The 23167-nt window shown below is 30.6% G+C and overlaps 3 protein-coding genes across 6 annotated transcripts in view; 1 reads left to right on the top strand and 2 right to left on the bottom strand.

Annotated features, from left to right (window-relative positions):
• Positions 1-979: 979 nt before the first annotated feature.
• Positions 980-2731, bottom strand: XRCC3 (homolog of X-ray repair cross complementing 3 (XRCC3)). Of its 2 annotated transcripts, none has more exons than XR_844947.1 (2): positions 1240-2730; positions 980-1136 (listed from the first exon to the last, which is right to left on the bottom strand). XR_844947.1 is itself a non-coding variant. In XM_011045666.1 (2 exons), exon 1 carries the CDS (start codon positions 2284-2286, stop codon positions 1360-1362), a length of 927 nt encoding a protein of 308 aa, XP_011043968.1. In that variant the 5' UTR covers positions 2287-2731; the 3' UTR covers positions 980-1136; positions 1317-1359. The 2 variants fall into 2 exon arrangements, 1 of the variants encoding a protein (XP_011043968.1); XM_011045666.1 differs by having other exon boundaries at positions 1317-2731.
• A 695-nt stretch (positions 2732-3426) lies between these two features.
• LOC105139288 (histone H4) overlaps positions 3427-23167 on the bottom strand; it is a 20148-nt gene continuing 407 nt past the window's right edge. The window contains exon 2 of one of the 3 annotated variants that reach the window (XM_011045670.1): positions 3427-3909. In XM_011045670.1, coding sequence (XP_011043972.1) covers positions 3620-3909 — 290 coding nt within the window. In that variant the 3' untranslated portion in view covers positions 3427-3619. Of the gene's footprint in view, positions 3949-23167 lie in introns of all 3 variants that reach the window. The other 2 variants (XM_011045668.1, XM_011045669.1) reach the window with 2 other exon arrangements.
• Positions 5648-6163, top strand: LOC105139287 (histone H4). Its single transcript, XM_011045667.1, has one exon. The coding sequence runs from the start codon at positions 5718-5720 to the stop codon at positions 6027-6029; it is 312 nt and encodes a 103-aa protein (XP_011043969.1). The 5' UTR covers positions 5648-5717; the 3' UTR covers positions 6030-6163.

Raw genomic sequence — 23167 nt, 5'->3', positions numbered from 1 at the left:
ATTTCTTCATGTGGGATTCCAACTCCAAAACAATGCAAAACCTGGAATGAAGCAGCAAGGGTGACGCTATGATAATCTAGAATTGGAATATAGTAACCTGCATCACTGTCATTTTCCAAAAAACAACACCATCAGTCTTGGAATGTTTTGCATCTGCCAGTGAGGTCTACTGTCACTCCGCTTGAATAGGGAACAAATGGAGCGGCTGCTTATTTTCTTTCTAAATTTGTACCCCTGATAATAAACAGGTGGTAGATAATTTATCCAACTATATGGCCCCAGATGAAGCTCCCTCTACTTGCAGTAAAATAATGTTTTAACAACTTAGCATCCCTATTTAAGAAATTACCTTTATTATTGTAATCAAAATTCGTTGATCAAAACCATGAGATACCGTCAAAAAGCATCTTTTCCCTGGAACAAGATGAAGGCAAGAGGACTTGGTTATGGCTAGAAACATTTGCAGTCATGATTACAGGAGAACTGGAAAGACTATGGAAAGTCCTAACAATGAGAGCACTCTGCTGCATAAAGTCAATCAGCAATTAGAGTTTGTAAGACTTCTGCGTGCGTGTATTTATGCATATAGGTCATGCAAGCATTTAGTCAACTTGAAACCGATAGTTTGCGAATGGCGAATCTGAGACCTGAATGTGTGTTCATGAATGAACTCCAAAGATGCGCTGTCCATTAATAATAGATCCACCAAGACCCTCACTACTCTCTCTTCTCCATGCATACAACACATCACAACATATAGTAGGTCAGCATACATTGAGTTCATCACTTACCTGTCTGTACCAACCACTCCTAGAACTCTCCTCTCCTTGCATGCAACACAAATTTATTTGTTCAGATATGACTGCATGTTTAGCACACACTATGCAGTCAAGTTTACATGCAACCTGAAGATTAGTTGGCAGAACTTAACTTATAAGAATGAAGGACCTGAATGTGTTTTATGAAGTAACTCTTCAAATTTGTAATTCCTACTATTCTTAATGTAAATCAGGGCAAGCAAAAGAGTTGACATCATGGGTCTGCTCCCCTAATCTAAAAGCATAGAAGATATTTGGCTGTTAAATACAAATGGTTCCTTTACATGCTGGAAGTGCAGCCATCGTAAAAGTGCTGGTCTGGTTGAAGATGGAAAAACAAACATGAGAAACCACTGATGAGAACAGATAATAACATTTGTATATTATCACAGGGAATAAATGAAATGGACGAAAATCTCACATCTCTGCCGGAGCGAAGCCTCCATGTAAAGAAGTGAATACAAGCTTAAATTGAGGAACAAAAGTGACAGGACAAACCAGGGTAATGCGGCGCAAAAACAGCGTGAAGCCATCTCCTCGTTTATCTGTTGACTCCCACAACCCCTTCTCTCCTGATCACAAACTCACAAGACAAATCAGGCAAATGTGGCGCAAAAACAACATGAAGCCTTCTCCTTGTTTCCCTAGACAGAAAAGCACTCTCACCAACACCCACCAAACCACTCTCATATTCATCTTTGGACAAGAACAACCTCGAATTTACACAATTAGCCCACGACAATCCCAGAGCCGGACAAACCCTTCGTCCAGACGAATACATACCACTCAAATTCCCAATCCTTACCTCGTTTACTCCCTCTCCAGAGTCCACAACATCCATCACTTGATTAGTCACCAGCACCACCAAATTAAACCTCTTCGCAAACTCTTTTAGCTTCCCAGATATCTTAAAAAACAACGACGACCTCCTTATAAGATCACTCGCTGTATTCTCAAACTCAGCCCTAAACAATGCAGCCATGGAATCGATCACAATCACTCTGACAGGCAACCGGGTTTTTGAGTTTTCAAGAAATGATTCTATTTGCGGCATTATATCGAGCAGTTGGTCTGCGGTGTTTACACTTTGCAGAAATATATTATCACAAGGATCATAATTGCTGGCGAATATTTGTGGGTATTGACATTGAAGGGCACTGGAGAGCTGGTGGAGGCGGCGAGTGGGAAACGGGAATTCGGTGTAGAGGTAAAGAGAGGAAGCGGACAGGCCGCCGAGGAAGGGTGGGAGTTGGGCGCGGAGGGAGAGTTGGAGGCAGAGTTGGGTTTTGCCGGAACCACTTTCAGCCACGATTTCGGTTATGGAGTTGCAAGGGATGCCTCCGCCCATGCAGCAGTCTAGGATGGGGCATCCCAGTGAGCATTTTTCGACTGGGAGAAGCTTTTGCGGTGTCATGAATGCGGGACGAGGATTGTTGTGAGTTGAGGGATCAGATTGAATTTGGGACATGGCGCCAAATTAATGTGAGAGCTGTTATGATACCGGCAAAGTCTTAAATAAAATTTTTTTTTTTAAAAAAAACATGATTTAGATTAAAAAAATTCAAAATAATTTTTTTTAACATTGAAATAGGACTACAAAAAAGCTTTGTTTCTTAACCCGTGAAATCCATAGTTTAATATTGCATTTGATAGGGCGCCTTCATCAAATTTGTTAACGTTGTTGATATTTAAGGCCATCAAACCTCCCTTACTACAATTTTAAGCCCATTAAACTTAAGAACAGCTTTCCCTTGTAAAATTCCAATAAAAATCCTCATGGTAAACGCAGTTGAAGCATCTCAATCCTCCTCCATTGGAAACATTTGTATTGACGTAACCCCAAACTTCTTCAATTAAGAACTTCGAATACTTTCTCTTTTTGATGAATCAACCAAAAATCTATGCTTGCAAGTTTTGTAGCATTCTTTGGTATTATGAATATACAGGCAACCCAATTTCAAACTCTATCATCTGCTTGATAATTTCATGAACGGAAGACATGTCTTCACCAATTTTTCTGTCCTGAGAAAATTCCAAAGAATTGAGAAGCATAACGCAGGTCAATTAGACAAAATCAGATTGGAAAACCCAACACAAAGCAACAATCATTTCATTGAGATCAACATTGAAGACAGCAAAAAGAACATTTCAATTGAATTTCCAGTATGAACGTTCAACATGATTCTGGTTCAGCCAATGGCAATGCATCCAAGCCAGAAGCGGCAGCTTTCAGATTCTTACTTCTGCCTGCCTAGAATACTGAAATTCCAGATGAGTATTTATAGAATGCCAAAAGCAAAACATAGATCACGCTCAAAGTGGGAGAGTATGAAAACGGAACAAAACCACATGTTATGTCCCTTTTTTTATATAAGCAACTATATATCCACCTTTTCTGTCTTTGAATTTCCGAATCAACACTCAAATTCAATTTTACTTTAACCATAAATCGTTTTAGCGGCGCGAATGAATTTGAGTATCGAGAGAGAGATACATGACTTTAACCATAAATCTTGTTACTAATTTCATACAATTTCTCAGTGGGCAAAGAGAACCCAGTTTGAAAGGTAGAATCAGGAGATTAAAGCTAATCAAGAGGGGAAACACAAATACGAAGAAATAAGAGCTTTTCATATAGAACAAGTATCGAGAGAGAGATACATGACGTTTTGCAAGTAGAAGAATCAGATATCTACCACTATTTGTAAAGCTGAAGAAGCCTAATGCCTATCAAACCACATACCCAAGAAGCACATAAAAACCCTAAATCGACCACTAGCACATAAAATCCTCAGATCCCCCTAACCACCGAACCCATACAGAGTGCGTCCCTGCCTCTTCAAAGCATACACAACATCCATAGCAGTCACAGTCTTGCGGCGAGCGTGTTCAGTGTATGTCACGGCATCACGAATCACATTCTCCAGGAAGATCTTGAGAACGCCTCTGGTCTCTTCGTAGATAAGACCACTGATACGCTTGACTCCCCCACGCCTAGCCAGACGACGAATCGCAGGCTTCGTGATACCCTGGATATTATCACGGAGAACCTTCCTGTGCCTCTTGGCTCCTCCCTTTCCCAATCCCTTACCTCCCTTTCCTCTTCCTGACATTTTTCCTTAACCCTCCTCAAATCTGAAATTGGCTTTATGATTTCAGCTGCCCGTGATTAGACTTGGAGAGGTTTGTCTTATAGAGAGGGAGGCGGCGTGGTAGCCATTGGATTAAATGTCGATCCGTGCGATCGGTGTGTTTGATATTTTGAACCGTTGGATTTTAGGTTCTTGGGTGTGATTGGAGGAAACGGGGAGAGCTGGATCGTTGTTTTTAAAGGTGTTCAAAACCTTTTATTAGTCCCTACCCTATACTATTCATTTCGTATATGTTTATCTTTTTATTTTTATTTACTCTAATCTCAACTCTATGGTTTCAAAAACTTCTATTTATCGAGTCCTTAAGTGACAAGAACTCAAATTAATCATCATATTACATGAGTCCTTAATGGACTAATTCTCAATTTTTTTTAAATCATCATATCATATCAAAACAATATTGGGATATGTGTTATAAATCCATTTTTATTTGACATGTGTCATACATGATGATATATAATTTAATAGGTTAAAAAAATAAGGTCTAAAAAATTATGATAATATAAAAATTAAATAGAGATAATTTTAAAAACAAGGAATCTACATTGATATAAATAAATAAATAACATAAAACAAGGAGTTTTTGTTATATATTTTTTTGTTTTAATAATGCGAGTTATATAAATTATTTAATAATTAAAAAAAAAGCTGAATCGAAAAAAAAAACACAGAACTTATGTTTTTTAATATTAAGTTTGTATATAATCGTTATTAAAAAATGAGTTATATTAACCATCTAGGTGGTGTTCAAGTGGTAAAGACTTGAGACTAAGGGGTTTGTTTCCTCTGTGGTCTCAGGTTCGAGTCTTGGTTGCTTATATAATGGTCACTGAGGTTTACATGGTCGTTAACTTCAGGACCCGTGGAATTAATTATGATGCACGCAAGCTGGTCTGGATACCCACGTTAATCTAAAAAAAATAGGTTATATTCAAACGCTATTAAAAATTTACACAAATATAAAAATTAAATAGAGATAATTTTAAAAACAAGGAATCTACATTGATATAAATAAATAAATAACATAAAATAACATAAAACAAGGAGTTTTTGTTATGTATTTTTTCGTTTTAATAATACGAGTTATATAAATTATTTAATTTAGAGTTTTTATATATATGTTTATTTTTATTATTATTTTAATTAATTTAGAGCTATGTAAACTATTTAAAAGCAACTCAAACTATTATTAAAAAAAATGAAGATGATTTTTTTAAAAATAATTAAAACAAAAACGCTGAATCGAAAAAAAAACACATAGAACTTCATGTTTTTTAATATTAAGTTTGCATATAATCGCTATTAAAAAATGGGTTATATTCCAACGCTATTAAAAGTTTACACAATCGTTGATGTTTTAGCATGACCTACGGAAGCCTTTGCCAACGTGGCGGTAAAATAAAAATCCAATTCAAAACGACATTCTACGTAAACCAAAGGCGGCAAAATGATTTGTGTTTTCTCTGTGAGGGAAAACCCCCCTCCAAACTCTTTTTGCGCCCGCTTCTATTTCAAACTCCTAATCTACACGATCCGCCCCCTCATGTTTTAACCAATCAAATTCAAGAATTCTCAATCCAGCGGCCGAAAAACCAAACCCAGCCCTCACACAGATCCACGCCTCATCCAACGGCCACCAAAACTCCTCTCCTCCTATAAAACCAGCCCCCCAAATTCCAGCTCAACAATCTCGCAAAAGTTAAAAGAGAAAAGGAAAAATCAAACCCAGGGAATTCTTTGAGAGAAAATGTCAGGGAGGGGAAAGGGAGGGAAGGGATTGGGAAAGGGAGGAGCCAAGAGGCATCGCAAGGTTCTTCGTGATAACATCCAGGGCATCACCAAGCCTGCCATACGTCGTCTGGCTAGACGTGGTGGAGTCAAGCGTATCAGTGGTCTTATCTACGAGGAGACCAGAGGCGTTCTCAAGATCTTCCTGGAGAATGTGATTCGTGATGCCGTGACATACACTGAACACGCTCGCCGCAAGACAGTGACTGCTATGGATGTTGTGTATGCTTTGAAGAGGCAGGGCCGCACACTATACGGGTTCGGTGGTTAAAGGGATATTTGTTTCCTTGGTAGTGTAGAGTGGGTTAGGGTTATCTTGTTTCAAAATCTATTTAGTTTAAATTTGGCGTAATCTATGAAATTCAGTGTTTAGAATAAATGAATATTTTACAAGTTTGCGAATCTCTCTTGAGTGCGATTTGTGTGTTTGATTTTGAATGCTTTGGCTGCGGAATCCTGCTTGGACACTGAGGAAATTGAAATAATCATCATGCAAAATCTTGATGAATAATTGGTGTTTTGCGCTGAAAATCAAATTCTAAATGAAAGGGAATCAGAGTTGTTTTCTTGGTGTCAAGTCCCAAAAGGCAGAAGCTATGACAAATCGGGGAATTGTGATTAAAGGTTATGTAGAAGATTTTGTTATGAATTCCAGTAAAGGAACGAATTGCAGCGTTATTTTTTCAAAATCGTTTATCCAAGTGAATGGGGATTTGAGCTGTTTCAAAAGAACCTCTTTTGATGGGCCTCCAAGCCTGCCTTAATAGGCCGTTTGGACTCAAATAGGGAACATCAAGCTTCTTCCATTGATAGGCCTATAATAGCCTCGTCCTCACCGAATCAATCTCTGGCATTGGGCCTTTGCGGTTGCGGTTTTCAAAATAGATTTCGGAAACCAAGGGACCATATGTAACAGCTTGTTTCCTTTCCTGGTTACTGACTTGGCGCTGAAAATCAAATTCTAAATGAAAGGGAATCAGAGTTGTTTTCTTGGTGTCAAGTCCCAAAAGGCAGAAGCTATGACAAATCGGGGAATTGTGATTAAAGGTTATGTAGAAGATTTTGTTTTGAATTCCAGAAAAGGAACGAATTGCAGCGTTATTTTTTGAAAATCGTTTATCCAAGTGAATGGGGATTTGAGCTGTTTCAAAAGAACCTCTCTTGATGGGCCTCCAAGCCTGCCTTAATAGGCCGTTTGGACTCAAATAGGGAACATCAAGCTTCTTCCATTGATAGGCCTATAATAGCCTCGTCCTCACCGAATCAATCTCTGACATTGGGCCTTTGCGGTTGTGGTTTTCAAAATAGATTCCGGAAAACAAGGGACCATAGGTAACTGCGTGTTTCCTTTCCTGGTCACTGACTTGATCTAACGGTTGAGAATTTATTGTCGAAAGTCTAGTACTTAAATTGTTTAATTTTTAATTTTCCATTTAAAATCCAAGAGTTAGGCTGACATCAAGTGGTTGCCTTTCGAAGCTGTCCCATCACCGCATGAAAGAGACCGGAGCTAGGGAGATGCAGAAACATATCAATCAAACGTAGGCGTTTAAACTCAAAGCGTAATTTATTTAGTTCCTCTCCTATTTAAAAGTGAGTATTTTTTTTGGGTTTAGTTAACTTTTTATATTTCCAATAAATAAACCATAAAAAAACTTTTATTTTTGTTAAATAATGATTTTTAAGGAGTTGAGTTTTTTCAAAATATATCAATAAAAAATTATTTATAAATAATTTCTCCTTTATCTATAGTTTATTTAAATTATATTAATATTTTATATTAAAAAAGTAATATTAAAAATTAAATTCTAATAAAATTTTAACATAAAAATTAAATGGATATAATTTTTAATTTGACATAAAATATTTTCTCTAATCATGTTTTAAATAAAACTTTCGAAAAGTTTAACTTTTAGCAATTTGCTGTGGTGCACTAAAATATACTAGTTATTTTTAAGTGAATTGTGAATATTTTTTTTTTTAGTTATGAATGTTTGGGTTAATTTATATATATTTTGATTAATTTTTTAATATTATAAAATTATTTTTTAATAGATAGTTATTAAACAAAATTTTTTAATAAGTAAAATTTGTTTGAAAATATGGTTATAATTATTTTTTAAATAATTTTTTATATTAAAATACATACTAATAATATTTTTTTATTTTTTAAAAATTATTTTTGATATTAATATATCAAAATAATTTAAAAATACTAACAATATATTAATTTAAAATAAATAATAAAAAACACATGTAATCGAGGAATCTCTAGCAGCGCATCGCTAGCTCTTTTTAGGAATTTATATATATTTTGATTAATTTTTTAAGATTATAAAATTAGCTTTTAATAGATAGTTATTAAATAAATTTTTTTAATAAGTAAAATTTGTTTGAAAGTGTGGTTATAGTTGTTTTTTAAATAATTTTTTATATTAAAATGTATCCTAATAATATTTTTTTATTTTTTAAAAATTATTTTTTATATTAATACATCAAAATAATTTAAAAATACTAAAAATATATTAATTTAAAATAAATAAATTAATTAATTAAATTATTTTTAAAATAAAAAACAAACATGTAATCGAGGAATCTCTAGCAGTGCATCACTAGCTCTTTTTAGTGCACGAAAAGTACCCTGTTTTTCCTCTTTGGTAATAAAGGTGCAAAATTACAACAGATACAGTGAATTAAAAATCGGATTTGCAAGGACATGCACTCTTATATTAGCATTTAAGTTTTGATTTTCCAACTAATCTGCCAATTATTTTTATTTTTCTACGACTAAGTCCAATATTCGAACTGTCCGATTCTTGTCAAGAAGTTGCATGATTTCTGCTGGGTATATTTCTCAAATATATATTTTGTAGGGTTCTATTTTAATATTTCAACATGGCAGGACTTAGGCATCATTCTTTAAACCTGGCTCAAATAGTGTTTATAAAAAATATGAATTTTTTAAAAAAATTATTTTTTTATTATATTTTTACTTTTAAAAAAAATTAATTTTTTCTTTGATTTGATGTTTTTTAATTATTTTGATGCACTAATTTAAAAAAAATATTTTAAAAAATAATCACAATCACTTTCCCAAACAAACACTAATAATAAAATAAAATTTTAAAAATAAAAAATGTATTATTTTAATGTAAAAAATTAAAAATAAATATTGTCACTATCCTGTACAGCTATTAATTAGGTGTCAATTGCAATCCACGAAATGGAAGCGACAATAATACTGTGCCAATGGGGCTCTGTAAAAGGTAGATGTTGGGCTGTTGATGGCGCGGTGATAATTACCTCAAATATAGCTAAATGATTCATCAAGTTAATCATATGGATAATATACAATATGTTAGACAGGCATTGATAACTACATATAGCACTTTAATGGACAATTACGCTACCGGCTTAAAAAAATAAAATAAAAAAAGGAGCTTTAAGCACCAGCCACTCGAGAATGCTTGAAAAGGAAAGAATACCAAGTCTCTCCTCTCTTTCTTATCTTGTCTCTTGCTGGCGGCTCCAATTGGTTTTTTTTTTTTCATGTGAATAAAATTTTTATTATTATTAATATGTTTTCAAGTAATAAAAAGTTTAGATTATATAAAAATTAATTTGATATGACATGGTCAGGTTTAAAAATAATTTAAATAAAATATAATTGATTAAAAAAATAATATTTTGAAAAATACTAAAATAATAATATATTAGATTAAATTGAATAAATTTGAATTAACCTATTAAATCTATTATCTAGTTTATGTGACTCTTACAAATCTATAAAAAAAAATAAGATAAAAATTATTAAATATAATTATTAAAAAATTAAACTATAAAAATAAAATAAGTCAACTTAATTAATTTATTAAATATGTATCTTAAAATTAAAATAACTAATATAAAAAATAAAATAAATTATAAATTTTAATACTTATTAAATTTAATATTAAAAATAAAAAAATCCTCAAAATGTTTTCTAGGACAAAAGGAAGCTTCGCTAAAGCCAAGATATTTTAATACATGTTAATTATTAATTAATGTTAATATATTTCTTCCCTGTGTAAGATTTCAAATCATCAACCGCTGTTATCATCTTTCCAAGTGTCTTTCTCTCGTCCTTTCTCTTCCTTCTAGAAAGCCGAAAGGAAACTGGCTTAAATAGCCCACAAGATCCAATGTGATCTCTGCATCTCTCCTCTTATTTCTCACTCTAGCATGCGTCTTTATATTCTCCATCTCCTCTATTTTTACAAAGCATTGTTAACTGCCAAGGAAAGCAAGGGAGAAGCAGACAAAAAAAATATATATCTCGTTCTTACAAGCAAACCGATCCTCTTAAACTCTTAACATAGAAACCACAAAAACATTTGATTTCTCTCTCCCGGCCCAGAATATGGGAGATTATTCCAATATTGTTCTCCACCACGATCGAGAACAAGAACACGGACACGAAGGCGAAGGAGGAGGAGAAGAAGAAGAAGCACTCTCTCTTTGCGACTTCCCACTGGAAGGTAGGAACGAAGAAAGCCCAAATGTAGCCTTCCACAGTGGTGCAAGATCATCATCCGAGCCTGCTGAATTCTTCGAGTTCTTTAGCGACCTAAGCTCAGAGATGCGTTCAGCTGAAGATATCATCTTTCGAGGTAAGCTCGTTCCAGTCAAAGAACCGTACTTCACCCCTCAAAACCAATCTAATGAAGACAAGCAACGCATTTCTTTTCGTCGCCGATGCGAATCTTTATCTGAGTTGCAAAGTTCTGTGTGTCGTTCAAGTAGTAGCAAGAACAATATTGGACTCATGAGAAACAGTCGGTCCCTGGATTATCGCAAACTCGAAAGGTTTTCCAGCTCTAAGAAATGTTCATCGGAATTGGATATTGAAAGAAGTAGCTCATCATTAAAGAGTATCCATGCAAAAAGTGATGTAAAAAAGACCGGCTCAAAGCCCCGATGGTATCTGCTGATGTTCGGCGTGGTTAAGCCCCCTACAGAGATGAACCTTAGCGATATAAAAAGCCGGCAAGTTCGTCGGAATTACTCGGTGTCCATGTTCCCACCAGTTGATACCGACGGAAAGAAGGCTCCGGTTAACCAGAGTTGTATTAGCAAGGGCTCTTGCAGGCTGCTTAGAGTATTAAGCTGCAAGGATCCTGCAAGTGTTTCTGTAGCAACGTCTTTCCTGGTGCCCCGCGTCTAGAATTGATGCTGGCAGGTGCCATGGCAGGTGATGTCGGATGTGTGTGGTGAGGGTAAAACGGTGATTGGATTGATTTGATGCCCTGTTTTTCAGGGTAATGTAATTGTGACTTTACGCAGAGGGGAGTCGATTTTCTGATAGAGTAGAGTGATGGAACATCCATGTTCATGGCCCCTTCGTGATTGAGCATTTAAGGTTTGTGGGTTTGTTTTTATTTATTTTTACTTTTATCTTTTGTTAGGTGGGTATAGACAGAAGTGAATGATGATCACGAGAGTCCTGCGAATGGCATAATTAAATTATAATACCGATGTAATTAATTATCTTTATACCATATGAATGATATTTTCACCTTTGGAACTTTGCCTTTGTATTTATATCTACTTGTTTTTAGAGTTGGTGGAAGATCCATCTTGTATATTCAATAAATATTTTTTTCTCCAAGAAATTCACGTCACAAATTGATGAAATCAACCTCATACGTGGAGATACGTTGAGATGACAATGGATATTTATAGATCGAATTTCTTGATAATTATAATTTACTAATTATTATCTATAGGATAAAAACATAATAAAATAATGTTTTGTTCACCACTACAGGAGGCTTGAAAATTCAAAATAATAATTTTTTTTAGCATGTCCACTGGAGATGCTGTAACAGAGAACATTATAAAGCATAACTGCTAACAAAAAGGGGAGAAAATTACATATATAAAGCAGACAAAAAAATCGAAACATTCATTAAGAAATGAAGCTGCCGGCTTCCTTGTTGACCTTGCTGCAACCCTACACTTGTTCCTAGAATGATTCTTTGCTTTATATCAAGAGTGTTTAGGTGAGCTTTGCCCATTTTGCATGCCTACAATGGCCACATCAAAAATTAAATGATGACCATATATATATATGAAATAAAAACAAAACATGATTTAAGTACTGTATAATGTATTGACCATGGAAGAAGCCACACACACACACACTCAGACAGTGTTTTGGGCTACTCAACTAGTTGAAGTATTTATCCGCGTCTTTAATCATTCTTAACATCCATGCGAAGAGGGGGAAAAATCATTCTCGCGTATGAAGCAAAGAATGGCGATGCGTCGATCCTTGCCAAATTATGAAACTAGTATTATGTTGTCAATAGCGATAATGGCGGAAATCATGGCTTTAAATGCTAAAGAGAACAGGATCCGAAAAATATATATTAACTATATGAAAAAACAATATATATTATTGCTCCATAAATCTAAGCTAGGGGCCTGATCATATTCCTAGTCGATAAAATTTTATGTCTCTTGCAGTAATTATGCTTATTCATTGCATAAAATAAAGCTTGTTTCATATTATTTTAGCGGATGATTTTTAAAATAATTTTTACTTGAAAATTAATTAAAATAATAATTTTTTTTTACTTGAAAATTAATTAAAATAATAAAAAATTTTTCAAATACTTGCACTTTTAAAATGAAATCGAAGTGAGTTATCCGGCTGTTGATTCTTACATAAATCTTAAAAGACATAGATGTATGTTTTGTTAGCAATAATTATCAATAATGATGAATAGGTGAGAAAATATGGGAACTGCTAGCAATAATGATAGGCTACACTGATTTGAAAGCTAAAGGCTAGCTTCATTAATTCCAGACGTTGGGCTAATTAATACATTATTGACTGTCATTTATCCCATCATCTTCTTCGCAAAACCTTTCTTCTACTTTCTTTAATGGTTTTTGATCTACAATCATGCCCTCCAGACACTTGAAGAGCAAGAATCAATAAAACGATGACAGACCAAGTGCTTCAAAGACTATCTTATTTCACTATATACCAGGTTGGTATATAGAGTGAGCAGTCTCGAATAATTAACAGTGAGAGAACATGGAAATTGTAATAATACTTTGGCATCATTTCTTTGTTTGGTTATGTTGGATTTATTCAGGACAATCTTGATTGTTGCGTTTGGGAGATTTGAAAAAAGGAGAGGAACTCTCTCATTAAAATATGTGATCAAATTACTCCATGCATGCCTAAAGAGAAACTGGACGTATAACAAAAAGGAGAGGAACTCTCTCATTAAAATATGTGATCAAATTACTCCATGCATGCCTACAGAGAAACTGGACGTATAAAATGGTCCATTACTAGTATCCTCATATACAGGAAAGACAACAAGATTACGCCCTATTTGTTTCATAAAAAATAAAATTTTAAAAATTATTTTTTATTTTTTTTATTTTTTAATTTACTATCAAAAAAATTAATTAAAAAAAATACTTTCTAATTAAAAGAAAATTAGCTTGGTTAATTTTCAAAAACATGTGTGTGTTTATATATATATATAAACGCTACAAGATCTCGTATAGTGGGATCCATGGTTCCCATCTAATATCTTAGCATGGAACCTTTTTATTTTTTTAATTGAAATTGTTTTTATTGTTGTGAAATAAAAAAAATATTTATAATTTTTAATGCATGTATTTAAATTATTTAGAACAGGGAACATAAGTGAAAACAATATCAATAACATCCATATTATGAATGTTTAGAATTTATATTCTGCAAGGAGGCATTGTTTTTACTAATTTGAATTGAAGGGTGATATAAATTGATTTATTTCCGATATCATATCCATAGTTAGTGCATTCATCCTAGTTAAAAGCTTTAGTTATATATCAAGGTCACAATTAATATTATCATTCACATTAATATCATTTCTATCATCAATAAGAAAATCTTTAGACTTGTTATCCAGAAACTTGTTTAAAAATACTATAATTTGATATAATATTTATAAGATTGATATTAAAAATTAGAATATATTGATTTGACTCCAAAAAAAAAACAAAACCCTATAAAATGTTAACCCCATAAACAAAACCTCGTACTTCTCCAAGAAAATCTCCTAATTGTTTAAGAGCAAACAGAAATAGATTTTTTAACCAGAAAGAATTTAGTTCAAATATAAAATATTTATCTAAAAGTTTTCGCAACTCAATCATATATGATATAATCATAAAAAATTTGATCTTTTTTAGCTCTTTCTATAACTTATTATAGGCCTGAGAAATAAATAAAAAAATATGTATACAAATGAGATATCCTACAACAAGAAGAAAAATGATTGAAAAAAAAAACTCTCAAATATTTGGCTGTCTTAGATGTTTCTATATCAATAATGGTTTATTATTTTGATGAATCATTTCTTGAAACATAAAAAAATTATGTAAACATTTACTTGAAGTCTCACTTGTCAAATTCCATCATATTTCTATAATTGCTTTTGAAAAACTCAACATGATGATATATAAAGAATTGATTAAAGAATTAATATAATTTTTTGGCTGTTACTTGCTACAGTAATATATGGTCTGCAAAGATATGTATAAATATAATATTTAGATATTTGTAACATGTTGAAGTGAGAAACCATGACATATATGTTTGGAATATATTTCATTTATAAAGACATTGTTTGTTTTTTAGGATGGTAAATATTTCTCAATACATGTTTCTCAATTTTATTTTTCTGCTACTTTCTAAAGCTTTATCTAATGGAATTAGATTGTACAAGGATTCAATAAAAAATAAAATAAAAAATAAAATAAGGACAAGAATAAATTAACATGACTAAAAGAAAAAAAATTGTAAAATGATTCACTATTCACAAGGAGTGGCAATTAACAGAAAAACTTGTTAAAAAGCTAAGCCATTCAAGATAAGTAGGAAACATGTATTTCTCAAATATAAATTCAATTTTCTTATTAATGTATCTCTCGATTATTTTAGTTAAAACAAGTTTTTTTTAACTAGAATAACTATTTAAAAAAAAAACATTGTGACTGTCAATGCAAGTTAAGAATATATATATCAAAATAATGTATCTATATTTTATATTTTATATAGAAGGCTAAACAAACAAAAATAAAACATGTTATAAAATTGAGTTTAAGCAAATATCCATAAGAAATTTATTATTACTATTAATGTTTTGCATATTAGATACATGATAATTAGAAAAAAAAATTGTTGACATTATAATGAAAACCTATAATATTATTTAAGATTCATGTCAAAATTAAAGAATAGATAAATTATCATGTTAAATAATTTATAAGAATTGCTAACAATAACAACAAAAGAAAGGCAGACCCAACACCTAGTCTAAACAGAAAAAGGTTAGGCCCATATACCTAATTTTATTTATATTTTTCTTTTCTTTTCTTGTAATATAAAAATAAAATAAAAACTCACCACCCTCAACTTTCTCTCATCAAAAGAGATTTGTGAACATTAAAATTAATGTTTTTATATTGATGGAATCTTAACAGCCAACAATTTTATCTTTTTATCATGTTTTTATGTGATTTTCTCTTTATTTTTGAATTCAAAAACTGAAAAATAAAAGTATCAACCTTATCATCTATTTTCTAAAACTTATCTAAAGAGTATGAAAATAAATACAAAATAACTAAAAAAATAGATAAATTATCATGTTAAATAATTTATGTGGATTGCCAACAACAATAAAAGAAAGTCAGACCCAGTCTAAACAGAAAAAGGTTTGGCCCATATACCTAATTTTATTTATATTTTTTTTTCTTTTCTTGTAATATATATATATATATATATATATATATATAAAAAACTCACCACCCTCAAATTTCTCTCTTCAAAAGAGACTTGTGAACATTAAAATTATTGTTTTTATATTGGTGGAATCTTAACAGCCAACAATTTTCTCTCTTTTTCATATTTTTATGTGATTTTCTTTTTATTTTTGAATTCAGAAACTGAAAAATAAAAGTATCAACCTTATCAACTATTTTCTAAAACTTATGTAATGAGTATGAAAATAAATAAAAAATAACTAAAAGAAAAAGAAAAAGAAAAATAGCAAGGTGCTTCACATATGAATAAGAGAAGCATCATGTGAAAAGTCAAATCCATGTAGTATGTTAGCTAATGCTCTTGCACACTCAGTTACAACTGGTAGTTGAAATAGTTATTTCACATGCAAAAAGAAGCATGCTATCATTCAGTTCAGAACCTGCTACATGAAAATGAGAACGACTTGTCAGAAATCAACGAGGCAGATCCAACAAGATCCTGTGGAGAATACTCATGTTAGAATTTCTAGTCCGCGGCGGTCACAGTACGGATTCTACAATTAAAGTCAAAAAGACTTAACTCCAATAATTAAAGATATATTTAATTTTATGAGATAGTTTAACTAGTTAAATTTTAAATTTATTTATTAATAATTATAAATTTAATTTTTTTAAGAATTATTAAAAAATTATATAATTATTAATTTTAAAACTATAAAATTAATTAAGATGTATGTAAATTAATCCAAATATCTATATAATAATATATATACATTTAACTGTCTAATTTCAAGTATAACTACAAACAAAACTCCTATTTCTCCCGGTATTAGATCCAATTTAAAAATGAACTCGAAAAAATAATTTAATTAATCAATCCAAAAATTTTCAGATTAACCTAGAGGGTTAATTAAAATTTAATTTAGAAATAATTTTAACTTAGAATTTCTAGTCCGCGGCGGTCACAGTACGCATTCTACAATTAAAATCATCCCATCTTTGTCTCATCTCAGCAGCAGCAGCAGCAGCAGCAGCAAGGTTTCTATAAGATTCTGGTAAGATTGAAATATCAAAAAGACTTAACTCCTATAATTAAAAAAATATTTAATTAAAGATATATTTAATTTTAAAAGGTAGTTTAATTAGTTAAATTTTAAATTTATTTTTTAATAATTATAATTTTAAATTCTTTCAAAACCATTAAAAACTTACATAATTATTAATTTTAAAATTTATATAATTAATCAAGATACATATAAATTAATCCAACACTTATATATATATATATAAACCGTCGGTTCAATTTCAGGTAAAACTAAAACAAAACTCCCATTTCTCCCATTTCTCTCTATGTTAGATTTAATTTAGAAATTAACTTGAAAAAATAGTTTAAGTCACATATTACTGGATGCCCTAAAGTAAATAAGATAATGTAATTGAGAAACCTTACACGGATGAATTTTGAACTTTCCTAAGCTTTAGGCATTGAATATTGTACAATAATTATTTTTATTTCTACAAGTAATTATATTATAGTAAAACATTGAAAGACTTCGGCCGCTTACCGTGCATTCCTATGCAATGCATGCTATCCCAATTCACTACGCACTGCATTGTTCATTAAACAGTGCCTTTTATCTGTATTTTTTATTTTCTCTTGTAATACTTGAGATATTTTGTGTGTTAATATTTTCTTCCACTTTCTTGACAATTTGATATCATTTCATAATTGAATTAGAAAGGGTTTTATTGTACTTCCTTGAAAAGCACTATCCATTAAAATATTAATTTGCTTTTCTTTATTATTTTTAGTTTAATTTCATTATTTAATATTATATATATTTTTTAATTATGACACTCTTATAACATGGATTTCAAATTTGATGACTTAACCTGGTTTAGCGGGTTAACCCGATTAACTCAGATTTTTTTTTGTTTTTTTTATTTTATTCTTTAATATTGATTTGATTAATAATTAAACTTCAAGAATTTTTTGTTTACTTTTCATTAGGTTATCCTGGTTTTATGACTCGAGAATAATGTTTAACAAGTTAACTCAAGTTATTTTTTATATTTTTTATTTAATTAATTTTTTTAATTTTATCATTCGACATTGAGTCGGTTGGAAATTAATCTTCATAATTTATTTTTATTTACTTTTTATGAGAATATCTAAGTTTCACTATTAATATCACAAGTTTTTGCATTTTAACCATAGTTAAATCATGTTATTTTTTTTTTAAGAGGTTATATCGATTTCATAACCCGAGTTGCGGGTCCTTTAACATTGAACTTACTTTTTATTGATAGGTTAATCCAATTGAAATTTTTTTTAATTTTATCAATTAATATTGTGTTTAATTAAAATTACACTTCATAATTTATTTTTTATTATATTATTCTAATATTATGATATAAAAATAATAATTAATATTTAACTCAAGTTAACTTGTATTATTTTTTATAGTCTTTTCCTTTCTCTTAAATTTAGATGAACAAGTTAGATGTTTTCTGGTTGCAATAATGCAAGATTTAACATACGAGCACAGATCTTATGACTTCTATGTTTCATCATCATTCTTCATGGTCTTATCAGCAGGTGATTAAAACTATTTAACATAAAACTAAAACTAAACCAATCTACTTAGGCTGCCAGATCATTAAAAAAGGATATTGATTATGATTCTCAAGAAAGAACCCTAGTACGAGGCTTCCAACAATCTAAAATTTGCATATTCTATAATTGATGTTTCCAATAATTTACAAAGTAATAGAAACAATCACTACAATATTTAATAATTTAACCAACAATTTTTTTTTATCGGGCATAAGATTACCATTTATCTTTGAAAATTTTATTAACTAATTCATCGATAAAATATATCTGTTGGAATAACATTTATTAGTAAAAAAATTCAATGGTTTTACAAACAAAAAATGCAGGCAAAAAAATATATAATTCTTGCTTCATTTCGTTAGTATTTCTCTCGAGAAAATTTTCATCTAACAAAAAAGAATATCATATATAATTCTATCGCTGATTATTTAATAATATTTAAAAATAATTAATTTAAAAAAATTAAAAAATAATTAAATTAATATAAATTAACACTTGATAACACTTAGAATTGAGTTGCTTGGAAAAAGAAGAAAATCAACTCAAAAAATTTGCAACAAATAAAACAACAACATTGATCTCATATTGAAAAACAAATCCTATAACAATATTCATACAATTATTAAAAGCAGAAAAATTTTAAAATAAACTAAAAAAAACAAATATAATAAAAAAAACATGAAAAAAAAGAAAAATATTATCTTAATATGATTGCAAGTAAAGCTGAGAAGAGAAAAAAAAATTCATAAAGTATATTAATTAAAAAAAATATAAGAAGAGAAAAGAAAAAAAATAGAAGATATACATGAGAGAGGAGGAGAAGAGGAGTGAAGGAGAGAAGAAAGAAGAAAAAAAAAAGGTTTGTTGTTGTTTTTTATATAAGAGGAAAAAGAAGAGCAGGCTCATATATTGTCAAATGAGGGATTATATTTATTGAGGTATTTTACCGATAGTTTTATTAATATATAATTAAATATTAATATTTCTAATTATTTTGTTGGTGATGCCGTATGCAATATTTAATTTAATTTTTTTTATTTAATAAAAAAAAATTAGAAATTGATAAATATCACCATGACTTTTCATTTCATTAGTACTTCTTTTTGTAATATTTAATTTAAATTTTTAATTTACTCTAAAATTTTCATAAACTTGTCAAATAACACCGATGATTTTTCAATCCTTTAGTGATTTTATTTGTAAAAAAATATTTTATTTATAAAAAAATAATTAATAATGCAATATAGAAGTAAACAGTTCTAGTGCTTTCTAAAAAATACCGACAAAATATTTCATTATTGATTCCTTTTACAATTGACATGATAAATAATATAAGAGAGAAGTGAATACTTTACCAATGATTTTAATGATGAATTTCACTAACATAATTAATTCCATCAATAATTATATTAGTATAAATGACATATTATTATATTTTTTTGGCTTTATTCTAATTTTTTTTCCCACTATATTTTTCTTGGCATATACCGAGAAAATATTTTGGTTGATAAAATTCACTATAATTTGCTAATAAAAATATTTTATAAATATTTTTATTTTTATTTATCAATTTTCTAATAATGAGTATATAACAAAATAAATTATAAGATACCTTAGGTAAGTTTTGCCTTGAGAAAATGTGTAGCTAATAATAACAACAACAAAGTTTACATATCTTAATCTACCTTACAAGTTCAATATCAAAGAATGCTACATGCACATGGACACAACGAGCCCTATGCACCAAAAGGAAAAAAAAAATGACAATCTATAAGCAAGTAGTCATGGCGTCATTAATCAATTGCATGTATAAACCCCACTCTTATATTAGTGACTAACCTCATAAAAGCCTGTATTGCCCTCATAAGCAGGCTGTAGACAAACGTTGAATTGCTAGTGGCGACTACTTGCGGGTTTGGAGGATGTTCGATCTATTTATAGGTTGCAAATATAGGGCAAGGCAGGACACAGTAGTGATTTAGATATATTCGTTATGAGTTATCCAGGTTTAATTGATTTTAACTAGAAACCCTTTTATATATCAAGAGGGCTAGAAAGGACATGGTAGTGGTATGAAGGATTGCTGCATGAAATGTACTTCCTCTATGAAATCCTAAATAAACGACACATGAAACCCTAAACCGAGAAGACATCCTCGGAATAGGTTGGTCCCTTCAACCACTAAACCTATAAAGAGTATGACCTTGCCTCTTCAAATCATACACAACATCTATAGCAGTCATTATCTTGCAGCGAGCGTGCTTAGTGTAGGTGACGGCATCACAAATCACATTCTCCAAAAATATCTTGAGGGCATCTCTGGTCTCCTCATATATAAGATCATTGATATGCTTAACTCCACCACGCCTAGCCAAACGACGGATCGCAGGCTTAGTGATACCCTGGATGTTATCACAAAGAACCTTACAATGTCTCTTAGCTCCATCCTTTCCCAATTCCTTACCTCTGCTTTACATTATTTTCTTTACTTTAGGAGATATTTTGATCTGATTTTATTATTTGTTAGAGGGAGTTTGGAGGGTTGGTTTTATAAAGGGTATGGTTATATGGTGGTTGTTGGATTAGATAATGATCCGAGTGAAAGGTTAAGTTTACATATTTTTTCTTTATCAAATAAATTGAATTTGCATTTTAAATAAAACATAGATGCAATCTCTTAAATAAACACTACCTTAAACTGGATGGTTTTGAGATACTTGAAATTCTAAAATTTCAAGGATGAAAATACAATTTCTTTGATTTTTTTGTTAGCAAAAAATGCGAAATGACTTTAGCCCATAAAGGCACCTTTATGTACACATATGATTAAGGGAATCCTTAACTTGCTCACGAAAAATTGGAAGTCTCATGAGAAACTATGAAAAAAAAAAGATATTATTAAAAACATTTTTATACCTTATCTCATTTCAAAAAATAAAATTATTTCTTTTTATAGCTATAGCTCAATCATTCAATAATGATGCTTGTTTACAGGGTTGTGTTCTCATATGTTTAAATTAAAAAAATAATATAAAAAATATTTAAATTATAAAAACTATTTTATATGTAGCATGTAAATCTTAAAATCTTTTAATTTAATTTTTTGTTCGGTTTAAATTTAAAATTAAATTGTGTGAGAATTATTATGATATGAGTCAATCAACTTAATAGATTTCAATGTAACTTAAATGACTAATAAAAAATATGAAAAAACTTTAAAAAATAGATAAATAATTTTTTAATATGAAACAATGACTTTGAATCAACAAGGACTTTATAAGTTAATTTGTTAAATCTTCAATCTAGATTGTGTACTTTATTAGATTTAAGAGTTTTTTTTAATATTTATTACTTTATTATATACTATAATAAAAAATAGATAATCGTAAAACTAAATATAAAATCAAGTATAAATTAAATATTAAGATATTTATTTGAGATGGTATAATTTTATTAAAATCTGAAATAAATTGTGAAAATAAATTTAAAATCAAGCAAATATTCAAAAAAAAACAAAAAAGAAAAAAGTCACCTCTTTCTTATATTAACAGTGAAGGAGGTGACATGTTAATCCTTTTAATATATTAAGTAATAAGTAATTCTTTTTTGGTAAGGAACCAAGTAAATGGCTTCATCGTTTGGGATCGCAAGTTTATGTGTCAATTAACGAGGTGCATAATAAAAACACAGGATCTGTGTTGATCTTGGTTCCATAATAAAATAATGGAGGGCGTCTTCATCAAATTTGTTAACGTTGTAGATATTTAAGCCCATTAAACTTCCCTTATTACAGTTTTAGGCCCATTAAACTTAAGAACAGCTTCCCCTGGTAAAATTCCAACAAAAATCCTAACGGTAAAGGCAGTTGAAGCATCTCTATCCTCCTCCATTGGAAACATTTGTATTGACGTAACCCCAAAATTCTTCATTTAAGAACTTCAAATGCTTTCTCTTTTTGATGAATCAACCAAAAATCTTTGCTTGCAAGTTGTGAAGCATTCTTCGATATTGCATTCATACAAGCAACCCAATTTCAAACTATCATCTGATTGATAGTTTCAACTTTCATGAACGGAAGACATGTCTTCAGCAATTCTTCTGTCCTGGAAAATTCCCAAGAATTGAGAAGCAAACCGCAGGTCAACAAGACAAAATGAGATTGGAAAACCCAATAAAAAGCAACAACCATTTCACTGAGATCAACATTGAAGACAGCAAATCGAACATTTCAATTTAATTTCCAGTATGAATGATCAACATGATTCTGGTTCGGCCACTGGCGATGCATCCAAGCCAGGAGCGGCAGCTTTCGGATTCTTACTTCACGCCTAGAATCCCGAAATTCCAGATGAGTATATATGGCAGGCCAAAATCAAAACATAGATCAAGCTCAAAGTGGGAGAGTATGACGGAGAAGATGACCACGGAACAAAACCATATGTTATTTCCCCTTTTTTTTTTTTTTTTTGATAAGCAACTAAATCCACCTTTTCTGTCTTTGAATTTCCGGATCAACACTCAAATTCAATTTTACTTTAGCCATAAATCGTTTTAGTGGTGTGAATGATTAATCTTGTTACTGATTTCAAACAAATTCTCAGTGGGCAAAAAGAACCCAGTTTGAGAAGTTGAATCAGGAGATTAAGCTAATCAAGATGGAAAACAGTACTTTAACCATAAATCGTTTTAGCGGCGCAAATGATTTTGAGTATCGAGAGAGAGATACATGACTTTAACCATAAATCTTGTTACTAATTTCATACAATTTCTCAGTGGGCAAAGAGAACCCAGTTTGAAAGGTAGAATCAGGAGATTAAAGCTAATCAAGAGGGGAAACACAAATACGAAGAAATAAGAGCTTTTCATATAGAACAAGTATCGAGAGAGAGATACATGACGTTTTGCAAGCGGAGGAATCAGATATCTACCACTACTTGTAAAGCTGAAGCCTAATGCCTATCAAACCACATACCCAAGAA

This window comes from Populus euphratica, unplaced genomic scaffold (genome assembly GCF_000495115.2).
Source record: "Populus euphratica unplaced genomic scaffold, PopEup_1.0 scaffold141.1, whole genome shotgun sequence".
Taxonomy (NCBI): domain Eukaryota; kingdom Viridiplantae; phylum Streptophyta; class Magnoliopsida; order Malpighiales; family Salicaceae; genus Populus; species Populus euphratica.
The sequence above is the reverse complement of the archived record's forward strand: the minus strand, read 5'-3'. Positions and strand labels throughout refer to the sequence as shown.

What these genes read in the sequence shown, in the direction of transcription:
- LOC105139287 (XM_011045667.1), top strand. Translation starts at nt 5,718, where the DNA reads ATGTCAGGGAGGGGAAAGGGAGGGAAGGGATTGGGAAAGGGAGGAGCC.
- XRCC3 (XM_011045666.1), bottom strand. Translation starts at nt 2,286, where the DNA reads ATGTCCCAAATTCAATCTGATCCCTCAACTCACAACAATCCTCGTCCC.